At 41.4% G+C, this 16211-nt stretch overlaps 1 protein-coding gene and 1 pseudogene across 1 annotated transcript; both read right to left on the reverse strand.

The window, feature by feature from the left end:
- The window catches only part of LOC121012045 (lupus La protein homolog), a 13977-nt pseudogene extending 5604 nt beyond the window's left edge, over positions 1 to 8373 (reverse strand).
- Positions 8374 to 11133: 2760 nt separating this feature from the next.
- On the reverse strand, positions 11134 to 13083 carry DEFB128 (defensin beta 128). Its single transcript, XM_040447428.1, is given in 2 exon segments — positions 11134 to 11472; positions 12771 to 13083. Coding segments are annotated over 2 exon segments (288 nt in total). The 5' UTR covers positions 12823 to 13083; the 3' UTR covers positions 11134 to 11236.
- Between the last annotated feature and the right edge of the window lie 3128 nt (positions 13084 to 16211).

Raw genomic sequence — 16211 nt, forward strand, 5'->3', positions numbered from 1 at the left:
CCCCCCCCCCCCCCCCCCCAAATTGGGCAGTAGGAGGTCTGAAGAGCGTCTCAAAGAATCCGTCAGGTACCCCATGAACAAGCTAGGATTTGAACACCTGCCACACAAAACACATCAGTTACCTCACAGAGCACAAGATGTTGCAGTGTTGGCCCAGTCGCATAAAGAGGGATTTACTCTTTCCCTCTCTCCTCCCCAGAGACAGTAACCCATGGAAGATGGAGTAGAAAAGGGTAGGGGGGAGTCCTTGGCATAGCTGACACCGAGAGTGGATCACTTTTTATTGCCATGCAATAAAATACAACACACAACAAAATCTGCCTGTAATAATCATGTAAAAATCAGCAATAATTTTCATTAATTTATTTTCTTTTATGTTGAGGGAGAGCGAGCAAGCGCATGAGTGCACAAGTGGGAGAGGGGCAGAGGGGGAGGGAGAGAGAGAATCTTAAGCAGACTTTGAGCCCAGCACAGAGCATGATGCCGGGCTCAATCTCATGACTGTGAGATCATGACTGAGCCAAAGTCAAGAGTTGGACACTTAACCGACTAAGCCACCCAGGCATCTCTATTTTTTTTATTTTAAAATAAGACCTTGGGGCACGTGGGTGGCTTAGTAGGTTAAGCATCTGACTTCAGCTCAGGTCATGATCTCATGGTTCATGGGTTCGAGCCCCATGTCAGGCTCTGTGCTGACAGCTCAGAGCCTGGAGCCTGCTTCAGATTCTGTGTCTCCCTCTCTCTGCCCTTCCCCCCCTTTCAAAAATAAAACCATTTTTTAAATAAATAACTAAAATAAAACCTAAAAGAAGAATAAATTTCAATCTTAAATATACAATTCAAATCCATAAAAATATTTCATATATGAATTAAAATTGGTACTAACCATACAAAAATATTACAACTTGCATTCTCTTTCACTGTTTGGATAAACACAAAAGTGATCACACAGAATGACAGAACTGAAGTAACTAACACTAGTGCTCTTTCTTTGTATCTTTACAATCACTCCAGGATCACTGTTAAGTTCAAATCCATTATTTACACACGGAAATAGATAGTACTTGAGCGTTTGGAAACATCAACGGGACCTGAAGCAAGCGGAATCATTATGAACTGATTCCTAAAACAAATGCGTGTATCAGAATCCGCGTATACCAATGCAAACCGTAAAACTTGGAGTTTTCCAAGCTCTAGAATTCTCCCTGTAGAATATGTTTATTAAATCATAAATAATTTTTGGGGTGCCTGGGTGGCTCAGTCTGTTGAGCGGCCGACTTCGGCTCAGGCCACGATCTCGCGGTCCGTGAGTGCGAGCCCCGCGTCGGGCTCTGTGCTGACAGCTCAGAGCCTGGAGCCTGCTTCAGATTCTGTGTCTCCCTCTCTCTGACCCTCCCCCGTTCATGCTCTGTCTCTCTCTGTCTCAAAAATAAATAAACATTAAAAAAAATTTTTTTTAATAATTTTAAAATGTGCCAATTTGGTGCTTACATATCACTGCGAAAACATTATTTAGAGAACAGTCTTGAAGATGGACATTACCAGACATCAAGATTTACTATAGAGCTACAGTAATCAAGATGGTGTGGCATTGTTGAAAAAGACAAGCAGATCACTAGAACAGAATAGAGAGCCCAGAAATAGACCCACATACTTATAGTCAACTGATCTTTGCCAAAGGAGGGAAAGCAATTCAATGGAGAAAAGATAGTTTCTTCAACAAATGGTGCTTAAACAACTAGACATCCACATGCAAAGAAAGAAAAGTCAAAAAACGGCTCGTGGGCAGACTGCAGGACAAAGGATGATGTTGGAGATGTGGGCGAAGGAGACCAACGGACTAATAGGGCAGGGGCTAGTAGACCATTTTCATCTTTAACTGAAGAGGAATAGGAAGCGAAGCCACTAAGAATTTTAAGCAGGAAAAAAAAATGATAAAGTTACCAATGGAAAGATTAAAAAAAAATTTTTTTAAGCAGGGTATGACGTGATCAAGTCTGCACTTTCTAAATTGCTCTGTATTGAGTGAATAAAATGCATTGAAACTGGGAGAAAATAGGGAGAGAACAGATACCACAATGGGCTAGGAGACAGCTGGCTTGGACCAAAGTCAAGACAGTGAAGATGGAACAGAGTGGGTAGATTTGAGAGGTATTTAGTAGCTATGATTTATAGTAGTTGATTATTCATTGGAGGTGGTGGGAGTGAGGATGACTCCCTGGTTTCAGCCCACAGTGACATGAGAAACTGGGTGGTGGTGACGTCATTCCCTGAAGGATAGTATATGTCCTTGTGTTGTGTCATTATCGCAACATCAGCTGCTGATGTAAGTCCCTTAAATGAACTCTGGAAGCCATGGATTGAGCCAGTAGTACAGTTTTAACAGTTATGGCAGAGTTGACAAATGAAGCTCAGTGAGATCCTGACAATACACCAAACTGACAGCAGCATCCGACATTGGATGTGCGTAGTAAGTCTGTTGAAATAATAAATAAATCTTTAGTTTTAGCTCCTATAGAGGGTGCTGATTCTGCTTCCTTCCCTACAGTCGCCCAAGTCACCTACCGTCCACTGACCTTGCTACAATTTCATGCCCCAATTCACTCTCTGCCTCACCTAGCCCACTCTTAGAGGGAAAGGTGACTGTGTCTTCTGTGCCTGGGAATGTGGTGTGATCACACTGAGGTGGCTCTGAAGCTGAGACATTGCCCTGAGAAATATCGAATTTTTTCCTTGAACTGTAACCCAAGAGCGGTGTCTCTCGTTTCCTCAAAAATGAAGCACTGTAGGTTGTAGTGCAGTGTCTCCTCACAACACGCCTGTTCCCTTTCTAGTGGGATCTCTAAGGCTAGGCCAATTACTCTGATTCTGTCCCTGAAAATCTACTCTAGCTCCAGCCACATTAAAGGAAGAATTCTTTATTCTTGCTCCTGAATTCTTATTTCAAAACTAGTGTCATGGACAACTGTCAGGGTATTGGCTTCTAAACACTTCTTCAACACAATTCTTATTTTGGTTGTAGGAATGAGTCTGTACAACCCAAAGTTGTTAAAAACAAACAAACAAAAAAACCAAAGTTGCTCCTAGGGTGCAGACATGTGACCTAGACTATTATCAATAATGGTGCTATGAACACAAGTCTTTATGTGGAAGTATGTTTTCATTTCTCTGCATATATAACTAGAAGTGCAATTGTCAGATCGTTTAAATCTATGTTTAACATTTGAAGAACCACCAGATTGTTTTTCCAATATGGCTGCACCATTTTATATCCCCACCAGCAGGGTATGAGGGTTCCAAGTCCTCTATATCCACACTGAGACTTGTAGGGGCACCTGGGTGGTTCAGTTGGTTAAGCATCCAACTTTGGCTCAGGTCATGATCTCACGGTTCATCAGTTCGAGCCCCACATCGGGCTCTGTGCTGACAGCTCAGAGGCTGGAGCCTGCTTCCGATTCTGTGTCTCCTTCCCTCTCTGCCCCTCCCCCACTCACACTCTGTCTGTCTCTCAAAAGTAAACGAACATTAAAAACATTAAAAAAAACCTTGTTATTATCTGCCTTTCTGATTATGGCAATCCCAGTGAGAGTGAAATGGCATGTCATTATGATTTTGACTTGCATTTACCTGATGGCTAGTGATGTTGCGTACTTTTTTTCATGCATTTACTGGTCATTTGTGTATCTTCTTTGGAGAAATATCTATCAGATCTTTTGTCCATTTTTTTCTTTTTATATTGTATATATATTTTATTAGTTTGTACTAACACATTCTCATTGCTTATAAAAGCAATTTAGTGGAAGAATCTTTCTTTTCATACTTAAATCATCTAAAATAACACAAACAGAGGGGCGCCTGGGTGGCTCAGTCGGTTGAGCGTCCAACTTCAGCTCAGGTCATGATCTCACAGCTCGTGGGTTTGAGCCCCGCGTCGGGCTCTGTGCTGACAGCTCGGAGCCTGGAGCCTGCTTCGGATACTGTGTCTCCCTCTCTCTGCCCCAACCCACTCGCATTCTGTCTCTGTCTCTCTCAAAAATAAACAAACATTTTTAAAAAATGTTTTAAATAACACAAACAGAATGATACATTTTTTTTTAAATCGTCATTTGGATAACAAAAAAGACACATTAAACAACAAAAAAGTTTTCCTTTCTGACAGGTGACATTGAAGGGGACGTAATTCAGTTTTCTTCTTCTTTTTTTTAATGTTTATTTATCTTTTTGAGAGGGAGAGAGAGAGAGAATGAGCAGGGGAGGGGGCAGAGAGAGAAGGGGACAGAGGATCCGAAGTAGGTTCTGCGCTGACAGCCCGTGGTGGGGCTTGAACCCACAAACAGTGAGATCATGACCTGAGCCAAAGTCAGATGCTCAATTGACTGAGCCACCCAGGCATCCCAGATTTATGACTTTTTTCAACGCTTCTGGTTCCATGTCATTCTTTTAGTACTTCCCAGGTCACTTCTCTGTTCCTTTATTATAAGTTACCATCATTTGCATCGTTGGCTTTATCCAATGTCTCCTTAGCTCCTTCATTAAATAGAATTATTCCCTCTTTTGCTTCTCTGACAAAGTCTATCCATTTTATTTCACCATGATTTAAGAAAAAGATATGCAAGGGGCACCTGGGTGGCTCAGTCGGTTGAACATCCGACTTCAGCTCAGGTCATGATCTCACGGTCCATGGGTTCAAGCCCCACGTCAGGCTCTGTGCTGACAGCTCAGAGCCTGGAGCCTGCTTTGGATTCTGTGTCTCCCTCTCTCTCTCTACCTCTCCCCCACTCATGCTCTGTCTCTCTCTCTCCTTCAAAAATAAATAAAACATTAAAAAAAATTTTTTTAAATATGCAAATCTTCTCCATGGTCTGTTCATCTAAGCTGCCCCAAAATTTCATCAAGCATCCAATCTTTTCTGCAAGAGATTTCATTTCAGCACTTTCTGCTAACTTTTGTTTTTCTTCTTTCTCGTTTGGGATATAATTTAGCCTCTTCATTTTGCCTTCTTTCTTCTTCTTTTTCCTTTTCTTTCTCCTCCTCCTCCTCACCATCCTTCTCTTTCTCCCTACCCTCCTCCTTCACTCCCTCTGCCTTCTTCTTCTCTTTCTTCTCTTTCTTCTCTTCTTCTTCTGCTTCTGCTTCTCCTTCCAAAGTAGTCTTCCTTGAAAAGCATTATTAGGTCCCTGTCTTTGTTCTTCTGTCCAGGAGTCTCAACAAACTTCTTAGATTCAATAGTATCAAACACAGCATATATTGATCCCTTAAATACTTGGTGCAATGTTCTTTTCATCTGAATATTTAGTATTTGGCCTCTATCTCTGATCACCCTTGTATGTCATCAAGAGTTGCATCAGTTGGGAAGTTTTTAATATAAACAGATCTTTTTTGGTATCGTTTTTATGCTCATCAGTCACTTCAAGATGAGGTTTGCTTGGAGATCTTCTGATTTTAGTTTTAGCTTCACTTATTTCCATGAGTCCTGCCCTTGGTTTGCTCAATGCTTCTATAGTGGTTAGGTGGTTAGATGAATTTTATCTTTATCTTTAAAGGTAACCAACCCTTATTCAGTTTGATCCATGCCTTTAAGATTTTATCACGTGGCAAACTGAAGTCACCAAAATCTTACTCAATTTGATGACAGATTTTGGCCTCCAGAGCAGCCTTCCCCCCCACCCCCCATTGTCACCATTTCACCCATTCTGGCTGTCTTTAAGGTCCCGTTCCACAGACCTGAGGTCACTAACAGTGACAACAGACGGCTATGTATCCACTTCCCAGCACTACCAGTTGCCCTAATGCACATAAAGATGGGGGCCATTTTCTGTATGCTTTTTAATCGGGCTGTCTTTTTTTTGTTGAGATGCAATAGGTCGTTATATATTCTAGATACAAGTCCCTTATCAAATACATGATTTGCAAAAATTTTCTCCCATTCTGTGGATTACCTTTACATTTTCACCATGATATCCTTTGAAGCCCCACGGTTTCTAATTTGGGTAATGCCCAATATTCACTGTACATTAGCTTTTTAAAATAAAGATTGGCTTTGTGCGAACTTTGGGGGATATTCTGTGTGTCTGTGTAAGTCATTAATTGCATATTACTTAACATATGCTTTTTGGGGGCACCTGGATGGCTCAGCCAGTTAAGCGTCTGACTCAGTTTAGCTCAGGTCATGATCTCACAGTTCATGGGTTCGAGCCCCACATCAGGCTTTGCACTGATAGCATTCGAAGCCTGCTTGGAATTCTCTCTCTCCTCTCTGCCCCTTCCCCCACTTGCATGTGCATTTTCTCTCTCTCTCTCTCTCTCTCTCTCTCTCTCTCAAAATAAAGAAATAAACTTTAAAAAAATAAATAGGGGCGACTGGGTGGCTCAGTCGGTCAAGTGTCCGACTTTGGCTCAGGTGACAATCTCACGGTTCGTGGGTTCGAGCCCTGTGTCCGGCTCTGTGCTGACAGCTCAGCCTGGAGCCTGCTTTGGACTCTGTGTCTCCCTCTCTCTCTGCTCCTCCCCCACTCATGCTCTCTGTCTCTGCCTCTGTCTCTGTCTCTGCCTCTGTCTCTCTCTCAAAAATAAACATTAAAAAATGTTTTTAATAAAAAAAAAATAAATAAAATGTGGTTTTTCTAGGAGGGAGGGAGCTTTCCCAGCATGGCAATGCTTATACCACTAACCTTAACTAAAGAATACAGATACATTACTAAATTTACATTTTACTACTTCAAACTGGTTAACTATACTTTATACATCGTAATTCATTTTTATTTGTAGAAGTTACAGGTAATTGCCTTCCAACCCTTACCAGGTTGAAAGATAGCAACAACAAAAAACAAAAAACAAAAAAAAAAATAGTGCTACAAGACAGCTGTACTATCATTTCTGTGCTTCCAATTTGACATAAGGTAGCGATTTCAGATGTACGTAACTCTTACATGACCTGATTCTTGGACTCAGGAAATATTACTTAATGGCATCTGGGCTTGTCACATTTATCTAACCTGCACTATTTGGGAGGGATTATTTAATAATATCCGAATTATTATTCCATACAATCATTTTCTACTCGTTTGATCGTGTTTTCTTTTTTTTTTTTTTCTTGTTTATGTTTATTTAGTTTGAGAGAGGGAGAGAGAGAATGAGTGGGGCAAGGGCAGAGAGAGAGAGAGGGAAAGAGAGAATCCCAAGCAGGCTCCATGCTGTCAGTGCAGAGCCTGACCTGGGGTTCAATCCCACCACCATGAGATCATGATCTGAGCCAAAATCAAGAGTCAAACACTTCACCAACTGAGCCACCCAGGTGCTCTGATCATGTTTTCTAATATTTATTGGCTATTTTTAGAAAGCTTGAAAAGTATCACACTGGGTCAATGAATATCTACATATTCCCAAGGGCCACTGAGTAATCGAAGCTAAATTAGAACTACAAACACAAAATATCATCATAAAGTTGCTTTGAACATGGCGTCTCTTAAGTACTTGGCTATCTCTAAAACTAGTTGTTGGGCACAGAGCCCAACACGGGGCTCGAACTCACGGACCACGAGATCATGACCTGAGCTGAAGTTGGATGCTTACCAACTGAGCCACCCAGGCGCCCCACCCTAGTCTTTACTAATTAAGTATTACTAATGAGCAAACCTTCTATTTGTACCTCTGTGCCTGAAAACTTGCCCTATACACAATTTTCATGTCTTAGATATGAGGTCATAGGAACATACGCCCACTCAAGCCCACCTATCATAAGAAATGTTAGTAATTACATGAGGCCTAAAGGTCTAGAACCAGTAACTAGAAATCTCTCTCCCTCTCTCTCCCTCTCTCTCTCCCTCCCTCCCGCCTTCCCTCCCTCACTTTCTCTTTCTATCTTTTCCTATTCATCAGTGCACCAGGACCCAATTTGGATATCCAAAAGAGTTCAGTCTCTACATATACATCTGTCATCCACCCTGGTCCAATTACTCGTAGTCAAAATAATAAGGTTCTCTGGCCCTCTACTCTCTTGCCAGGGCATACTGAAATAGATTCCCTGAGAAAGGCTATGAGCAAACTTTCTAAGAAGGTATGAATGTGGATGGGAAATGATTACTATCTCTGGCACCTTTCATGATCATTGTCCAAGACCCCCCCCCCCCCCCCAGAGATTAGTGGTCCCAAATGCTGAGACTTCTTAGAAAAATGTATCTGGAACATTCTGGAAATTTCACAATATTCTATAAATAAGACTTCGGAGAGTGTTCTAAGATCCAAAAGAAATAAGGCACTAATAATATTGCCTGTGCCACAGGATACATAATTAAAGTATCGGATTTCAACTTAACTTTGTATATAAAAATAAGGACCAAAAAACATGTATCTAACAATACTGACCACATCCATTCTTCTATGAGTATAAAGGGGATACAAAAAGTATCATAGGGGGAAAGTCCAAGCAAAGATTAGGTCCACCACTCAAAGCGGAGTTTGAGGCTTGATTTATCTGTTCAGTTCATTACGCCTCGCTCCTGACCAGGCAACACTTCACTGGTTGATCTGAAACTAAGCCAAAACAGATTCGTGTATCTAATTTATCAATGGACTCATACAGAATAGAGGACACACATAGATTAAAGACAATGGACAAGATCCCTCTTCATACCATGGTGACAAAATGGACCCTCCCTAAAAATGCCTCTGGTGATCCACAGTGACGGAATACTGAAAAAGAGGGGCTTATGAAGTATTGAGATAAAGAACGGGCTTTCTTATCTGGGCCCCTTGAAAAACCCCTCTGAGAGTTAGACTGAAACAGTCATACATTAGTTCCTATGGCGAAATCATCAACAAAATAATTTCTAAATTTCTACAATTTAGTCTGGTCCTGGTTTCCTGTACATGTCTCCAGAATTCTCAAAATCCACAACGACTAAAAGTAAGATCTTCGTAGATCCTTAAAATGTTAACGTATCCACCTAAATATGTGTCTCTCTGTTGTCCCAGTGAGACAAGCTGGGTGCTGCGCGTGGAGGGATAAGGCCCATTGATTTCTTTATCTCAGATGAGCAAATGTCAGCTCCACAAAAGTTATTTCTGGCCAATACTTTAACCAAGCAACATTAATGAATGTCACCACAAAATATTCTGTTCTGTTCATCTGGAGGGCATCATCACTTACTGAAAGTCTGCCTCGCTCATGAGAAGCTTCTTAAATATGTCTCTCTCGTGTATGAGGCTTTAAATTCCACACAGTTTTTTATTTATTTATTTGCAGTTTTTATTGAGGTGGAATTGACTTACAAATTGTAAGATATTTGGGGCGCCTGGGTGGCTCAGTCGGTTAAGCAGCCGACTTCGGCTCGGGTCATGATCTCGCGGTCCCTGAGTTCGAGCCCCACGTCGGGCTCTGGGCTGACACCTCAGAGCCTGGAGCCTGTTTCAGATTTTGTGTCTCCCTCTCTCTGACCCTCCCCCGTTCATGCTCTGTCTCTCTGTGTCTCAAAAATAAATAAACGTTAAAAAAAATTTTTTTTTAATTGTAAGATATTTAAAGTGTGCATCATGGTGCTTTGATATATGTGTATGGCATGAAAGGACTCTCTCCCCATCTAGTTAATTAACACACCCATTACCTCTTCATCTTGACCTAGTGGTTTTTGGGGGTTTGGGTTTTGGTTTTTTGTTTTGTTGTGAGTGTATGTGAGAAAAAGAGAGAGAACACTTAAGTCCTACCGTCCTAGCCCATTTCAATTATAGGACATAGTGTGCTCAACTATGGTCACTGAATTTCACATCAGACCCGCAGACCTCATTCACCTTGAAACTGAGAGCTTGTAAATTTCACTGTTCACAAACTATTGAATATGTAACGGTTTTAAAGATTCTAAGAGTAAAAGAGCCTTAAAATTGTGTCAACTGAATGTTCAAATTGCTACTAAAAAAGGAAATGGACCATACACATTAAATGAGCTTCAAATGGCGTACAGGTGTCCCCCACTTTTTGAAAGTTCCCAGTTACGTGACTTCACTTCTACAAAACACCTGCATTAGTACCTGTTTTCACTAACTGCATGAGATCTGAAGAAGATATTGCCTGCTGCATTAAAAAGGCAAAAAGCAAAAATAGCATGCAATGTTGGTTTTGCAGCAAACCATTACAGAAGCTGTGGGCACTGTGAGCAGTGAGAGTGGAGCGGCCCGGGGGACCCGGGGGCGGGGGGGGGGGCGCCAAGCTCCTTTCCGAGGACCTACATTCAGCATCTCAGCATGAAACCATCATAGCTTTGAACTGTGTCTGGGCGCATCAGTGCTTTATCTTGATTTATTCTGTGCATCCATTAGCAAGATGTGTCCAAAGGTATCTGAAAAGCCTAAGAGTGGTTATTTTTTGGGTCCAGCACACTCCAATACTTTCCCATATAAGTTCGTGGTAATTGCTTCTTCACTTCACACCATTTTGGCCTATGAAAGGTCTCCTAGGATCAACTTTACTTTTGGATAGGAGGGGTAACCTGTATTGGAACTATCACTAGCTGTCATTACTGTCCATTAGACCTGGCCAATAAATGCTATGAAAATATTCCAATATCATGCCTTCTTCTAACGAATTCTTGTTAGCCAAACCCCCTGTATTCACCACCACCTCCCTCCCCACCCCCCCCACCCCCACAAAGCTGGGACATTTAGATCTGCTTAGACTAAGAGTAGGGCATCTGGGTGGCTCAGTCGGTTAGGTGTCCAATTCCTGATTTCGGCTCAGGTCATGATCTCAGGGTTGTGAGGTAGAGCCCCATAGTGGGCTCCCAACTGGGCACAAAGCTTGCTTAAGATTCTGTCTCTCTCTGCCCCTCCCCCTCTTACGTGTGCAAGTACATGCTCTCTCTCTTTCTCTCTCAAAAACAAAAATACATAAATAAAAGAAGCAATATTTGAAATGCTATGAAATTGCACAGACGATGTGGAAAAGTTAGGTGGCTAACTTCCACCTCTACCAATATGTTCTTTTCATCTCTACGTCAGCCATGTTACCAGCGTGATGAATGCCTGGAACATGATAACTATTCCTCTATGTTTAAAGTGTTCAAAAAAATAAGTGAATACATTAATAAATAAATCCAGAGCAAAGCAAAAAAAAAAAAAAAACAACCTTTATTATGTGGAGAATCAAGGTCACAGAAGAAGTAGATACATCTCTTGCCCCAGGATGTCGGAAGAGGTGGCGTTTTTGGTTTAAGAAGAGTGGAGACCAGCGGAGCCAGCCCCTGATTCATATCTGGATTGTAAGAAGTGTGGTAGTGGGTAAAATAACATAGTCCATCTTCCCATCAGACTGTACCAAAAAGCAAGGCGACTTTGGGGCTTTCTTGTGTTTTTTGTTTTCGCCTTCATTAACACAACATAATTTCCCATTTCGACATGCCACTTCATAGATTTCCCCCATCTCGCATTTCTTCCGGCAGTAGCCTGTTATATTACTAAAGCATTTCCTGGGTCATGCCGTATCTGTGCACAGAAAACAACATTGGACGCGGATTAGTTCCGGAGGCAGAGTAGAAGGCGTGTGTGGTTCCCGTAAGTTTTGGCCTCCTGTGGTTCCAAAGTCAACCTTATGCTGGTGAGAGAAAACGAAGCGCCTCCTCCTGGCAAATCATCCCAAATTAAGGACATCAAAACCCCAGGCTCCTAGCCAATACCCAGTTATCTCTGAGAACATCAGAACTATATGACCAGAAAAGAGAGACCAACGCATGGTTATCAAGTGTTGTTATGTCCCACCCCTGGACTCTGGCAAATCTGACTCTGTCTCCCATGCTCCAAAGTCAGTACTCGCTCAGCCTTACCCCGGTCCAATGTCCCCAAAGAGTGCCAACTTGCCACCGTGGCATGACTCAAAGCCAAGTTAACCTTTAAAAGAGTATCACAGACAGGGCTTTTTAAGTTAAGAGAGACAGTGGGTTTCACACTCATTGACACGGGCAGCAGAAATCTCCCTTTGCCAACACCTCGTGGGTCTCCGCAATAAATGCTGCAGAGAACTTCCTTTATCCAGCCTCTGTGTCTTCATAACCATGCTCCTCCTGGCTCTGCTCTCTCTCTCTCTCTCTCTCTCTCTCTCTCTCTCTCTCTCTCCTCCTTTTTGTCTCAAATAAATGTGTTGCCCAGGGAATCAAACTCAATTCCATGTGTACCCATCTCCCTAGAGATCCAAACTATTCGGAGTATTGTACTGAGGTCCTAAATCGCCTGCTTTTAATTCTTTATTTGCCCCTGTACCCATATTTGGACAAGCTCACAGAACAAAGAGGGAGAAAAGAGACATTTCCTCACATGAAATTCAATCATTATGAAACTGGGTCATCCATACTCAATCGACAGATGAGAAAACTGAAATTCAAAGGGAATAATTAGCCCGATTCATACAACTAACCAGAGATCAAGATATATTTTAACCTCACATCTACATGATTCCAAAGCTTGTACTGTTCTCATTACTGTTGTAGCATAGGCTGAAAATGAGTTTGGATGGAAAAAGGCATGGTGAGGTTCCTGTGTGAAAACTATGTTCAATTACAAAGATCATTCTAGAGGATGGGTTCATGCCTCCCTTTGGAAAGGACTTCCAAGAGTACAGCCCTGATGTCTTCTTACCACCCTGAATGCTTTCTTCTAAGACACAGACTCAGGGAGAGTGGGTACTTTTGATGACATTGGCAAGACAGCAACAATCTGAAGGCCCTGGCTCCGCTCCTACAGACAGAGTAGTATCTCCTAGGGTTTCATGGTACATTTGGACAAGTTACCTGCTGGTAGGACCTCAAAGGGCAGCATAATGAGAACCAGAAACAGCTTCATGTTTACAGACTTCCCAAGAGAAACAGGCAGCACAATTTCGTTGCCCAGCGATCTCTGTCACACACGGTCTTTCAAGAACGAAACTAGAGTTTTGGGTGCTATCAGCATTCTGAGCTCTCGTTTTAACCCATATGGACGGACAGGAAATCCAAGCCTACCCTACCTTCATTCCCATATTTGGAGTTCACAGTTACAGAATGTTCCATCGCATCACACCCACTCTTCTTTACTCAGCATGTGAGCTCCCAGAGAGCAGGAACATTGATTTCTCCACCTGGGCCATCAGCCCAATTGGTTGGTCATATGTCCTTATTTGTGTGGGTCAGTCCTAGTTTATTCCTCTTGTTCCAATGTCCCATCCAGCTGGTGCCAACTTTTACTCGCAAAAGTAACACATTTGGAAGATTAAGTAAATCATTAGCTGATAAAGGCAGACACATACACACATCCGATAGTAATTTTTTTACTGTATGAAACTATTGTAGGAAAAATAGTATTTTTACATATGAAACTTCCAGAAAGTCATCTAGTCTTAATGCATCTTAAGACTGCCTTAAGGTTTGCCCAGATAAATTTGGTATTACTTTGGAGTCTCCAGTGAAGTCCTCTCCAGTACAGAGCAATTCTACAAATGAAGTCTTTCAAAAGAGCAAATTAAAAAAAAAAAAAAAAAAGATCAGATCTCATTAGCACAGTGTTCAACTCATTGTGAACTAGCCCCTGCTAGTCTCTGCTCACCTCTCTAGGCATTTTAGAGAACCACTTATGTTTCTGCCAAATTGGTGTGGGTGCCTCAACCCAACTTGTTACTTCCACAACCTGTTTCTTTGCACATTTAAATCTCTCTTGGGGTGCCTGGGTGGCTCAGTCGGTTAAGTGGCCGACTTCGGCTCAGATCATGATCTCGCGGTCCGTGAGTTCGAGCCCCGCGTTGGGCTCTGTGCTGACCGCTCGGAGCCTGGAGCCTGTTTCCGATTCTGTGTCTCCCTCCCTCTCTCTGCCCCTCCCCCGTTCATGCTCTGTCTCTCTCTCTGTCTCAAAAAGAAATAAACATTAAAAATAAATAAATAAATAATCTCTCTTCACAAATTTATATCATACTCTCCCATCCTGTCCATCAAGCTGGCCCTATTGAGCTCCTAATTTTCCTTCCAAACCGAGTTCAGTCATCTCCACATCTGTGAAAGTTTCCCTTGACCCAACTACATATGCTGCAAACTCCCTTCTTTTGTCAACACTGTATCTTGTCCATATTTTTGCTGGCGGTCACAATACGTCATGTTCCAATTATTTGTTCATCTGTAATAATCTATGAGCCCCTCAAGGGCAGGCCACTGGCCTTGTTTAATTTGGAGTTCTTAATGCACAACACAAAACCCATGCTATATTCTCAGTGTGTAATTACGGAATGAATGATTGCAAAGAACCAAACAAATTATTGCTCTATAAAATACCCAAGGCAGTAATGAAGTTAATTAAGACATTTCCTAAAGAATTCTGTTTACCATGTTTTCCAATTTCTGGACACCAGAACTTTGAATTTACAGTAATTAGTAATTACAGTAATTTTGAATTACAGCCCACCCAAATAGCTTTCCGTGACCACAAAGAATCTGGGAATATGTGAAGGCTGAATAAATATTTGTTGATGATAATGAAACTTGTATCACAACACAGGGTTCAGGCTACCGCTAGGGTTAGTAATGAATACTGTGTATAGCATATTATGTTTGCCAGTAACCCGAGTGAATTAAATTTGTCAAGGAGGAGGAAGTGCCAAATGCTACTGATATTTCAAGATGAGGAACAAGAATTGACCAGTGGCCCCAACAGATCTGTACTAGTCCCACCAGTACCTCATTGGTTTCAGCTCAATGACCTCTTACATGTGCCTACTATATGACAAATGCATTTTGTATACATCACTTACTTTAAGCCTTTGCATTTATGAAGTACAAAATTAATACCTCTCTCTTTCCAGTAGGAAAACTACGATTTAGGGAATTGCTAATGTGTCCAATGTCACACAGCTAGTAGGGAATGAACTAGGATCAACCCAGGTTCTCCATGAACCTAAAACTAAAGGCCTTAGCCATTAGCTAACTTGCCTCTTTTGGGCAGTTGCCTCCTTTGGGTCAGTCTTTGGGAGGCCAAGACAAAATATTCAAATACAAGATGTTGCTTTGTTCACAAAATTTATTGGTCATGCACTTGACTGGACATCCTCCCACCCACCTCCTTATATCCCACTCACCACTCAGAGAGCAACCTATATTGAGAGAATTCGTATTTCTGATTTTCACAGGTGACACTGTTACATCCTGGAAGTAATATCTCTTGTCTGCTTGAATAGATTCCTAAGTCTTGGTTGGTCAACTCTTTGTCACCTGTGTCAACTCTTTAATATCAGAGAGACCTTTTGCAATCCTTATGGGGCACAAAAAGCACACAGTCTCATTTTCAAAGCCATTTGTGGCTAAGCAAGAGATTTCCCCTTGAGTAGACTGGGATGCATAATTAAATGTTGCATTTTAGTTGTGGTCATTAAAAAGAAAAATCACCCATCAACGTTTGTAACTGCACCTCCCACTGTGACCCACAGTCATACAAATTGCTTTTAATACCTTACTTATAAATGGACTTTAAATGTGTTATATTTCTTAGAAATATCCTCTGAATTCTACTCAAGATGTTATCGTCCCCAAATGTTGAATAGGCTAAATCCAGACAAGAAATAGGATTCCTAATTCCCTCTTACAAAGAGGGGAGGACTCAAGCAAGATTCTTTTGTTATTCTTTCTTTAGAGATGTGAGGAAGTTGAATTAACACTTCATGCTAGAAAAAATCAGACACACAGACAAACAAAAAAGGTGACAATAGACCACCCATACTCTTGCCTCTGTTGTTAACATACTGATGTTTAGCCTTCTAGATATTACACTCCAAAAGTCATTTATTTTGACAACTGTGTAAGAAGTAAGATGAAATAAAGTGAGCTTGCTTGCTTTTCAGCCACTCGGTTTAAAATAGAGTCTGCTAGTCAACACTCCCTGGGCACACACATATTTATAAGCATACAAAGTCTACATTCATTTCTCTGATCCAAGAAACAGGCCTATTGGCAAAGCAGACATGACCCAATACAGAAGAACCACATTCGGCTATGTTTGCTATCCACCATTATGCCTAAATATATGCCACCAGATAGTTTCAGAAAAATAAAAAATATAAAAGAAGAACTTAAATGAATAATAAGGATAAATAACTTCAAAGGAAATAAAGCTAATAATGAGGACAAAAGAGAATTATTAAAAATGGTAAGAGTGACAGATTTGACTACATAAAGTGCATAACATCTTTATAACAAAATGCATGCAGGAGAGGGTTC

Source organism: Herpailurus yagouaroundi, unplaced genomic scaffold, assembly GCF_014898765.1.
Source record: "Herpailurus yagouaroundi ecotype Mexico unplaced genomic scaffold, PumYag 196, whole genome shotgun sequence".
NCBI classification, from domain to species: Eukaryota; Metazoa; Chordata; class Mammalia; order Carnivora; family Felidae; genus Herpailurus; species Herpailurus yagouaroundi.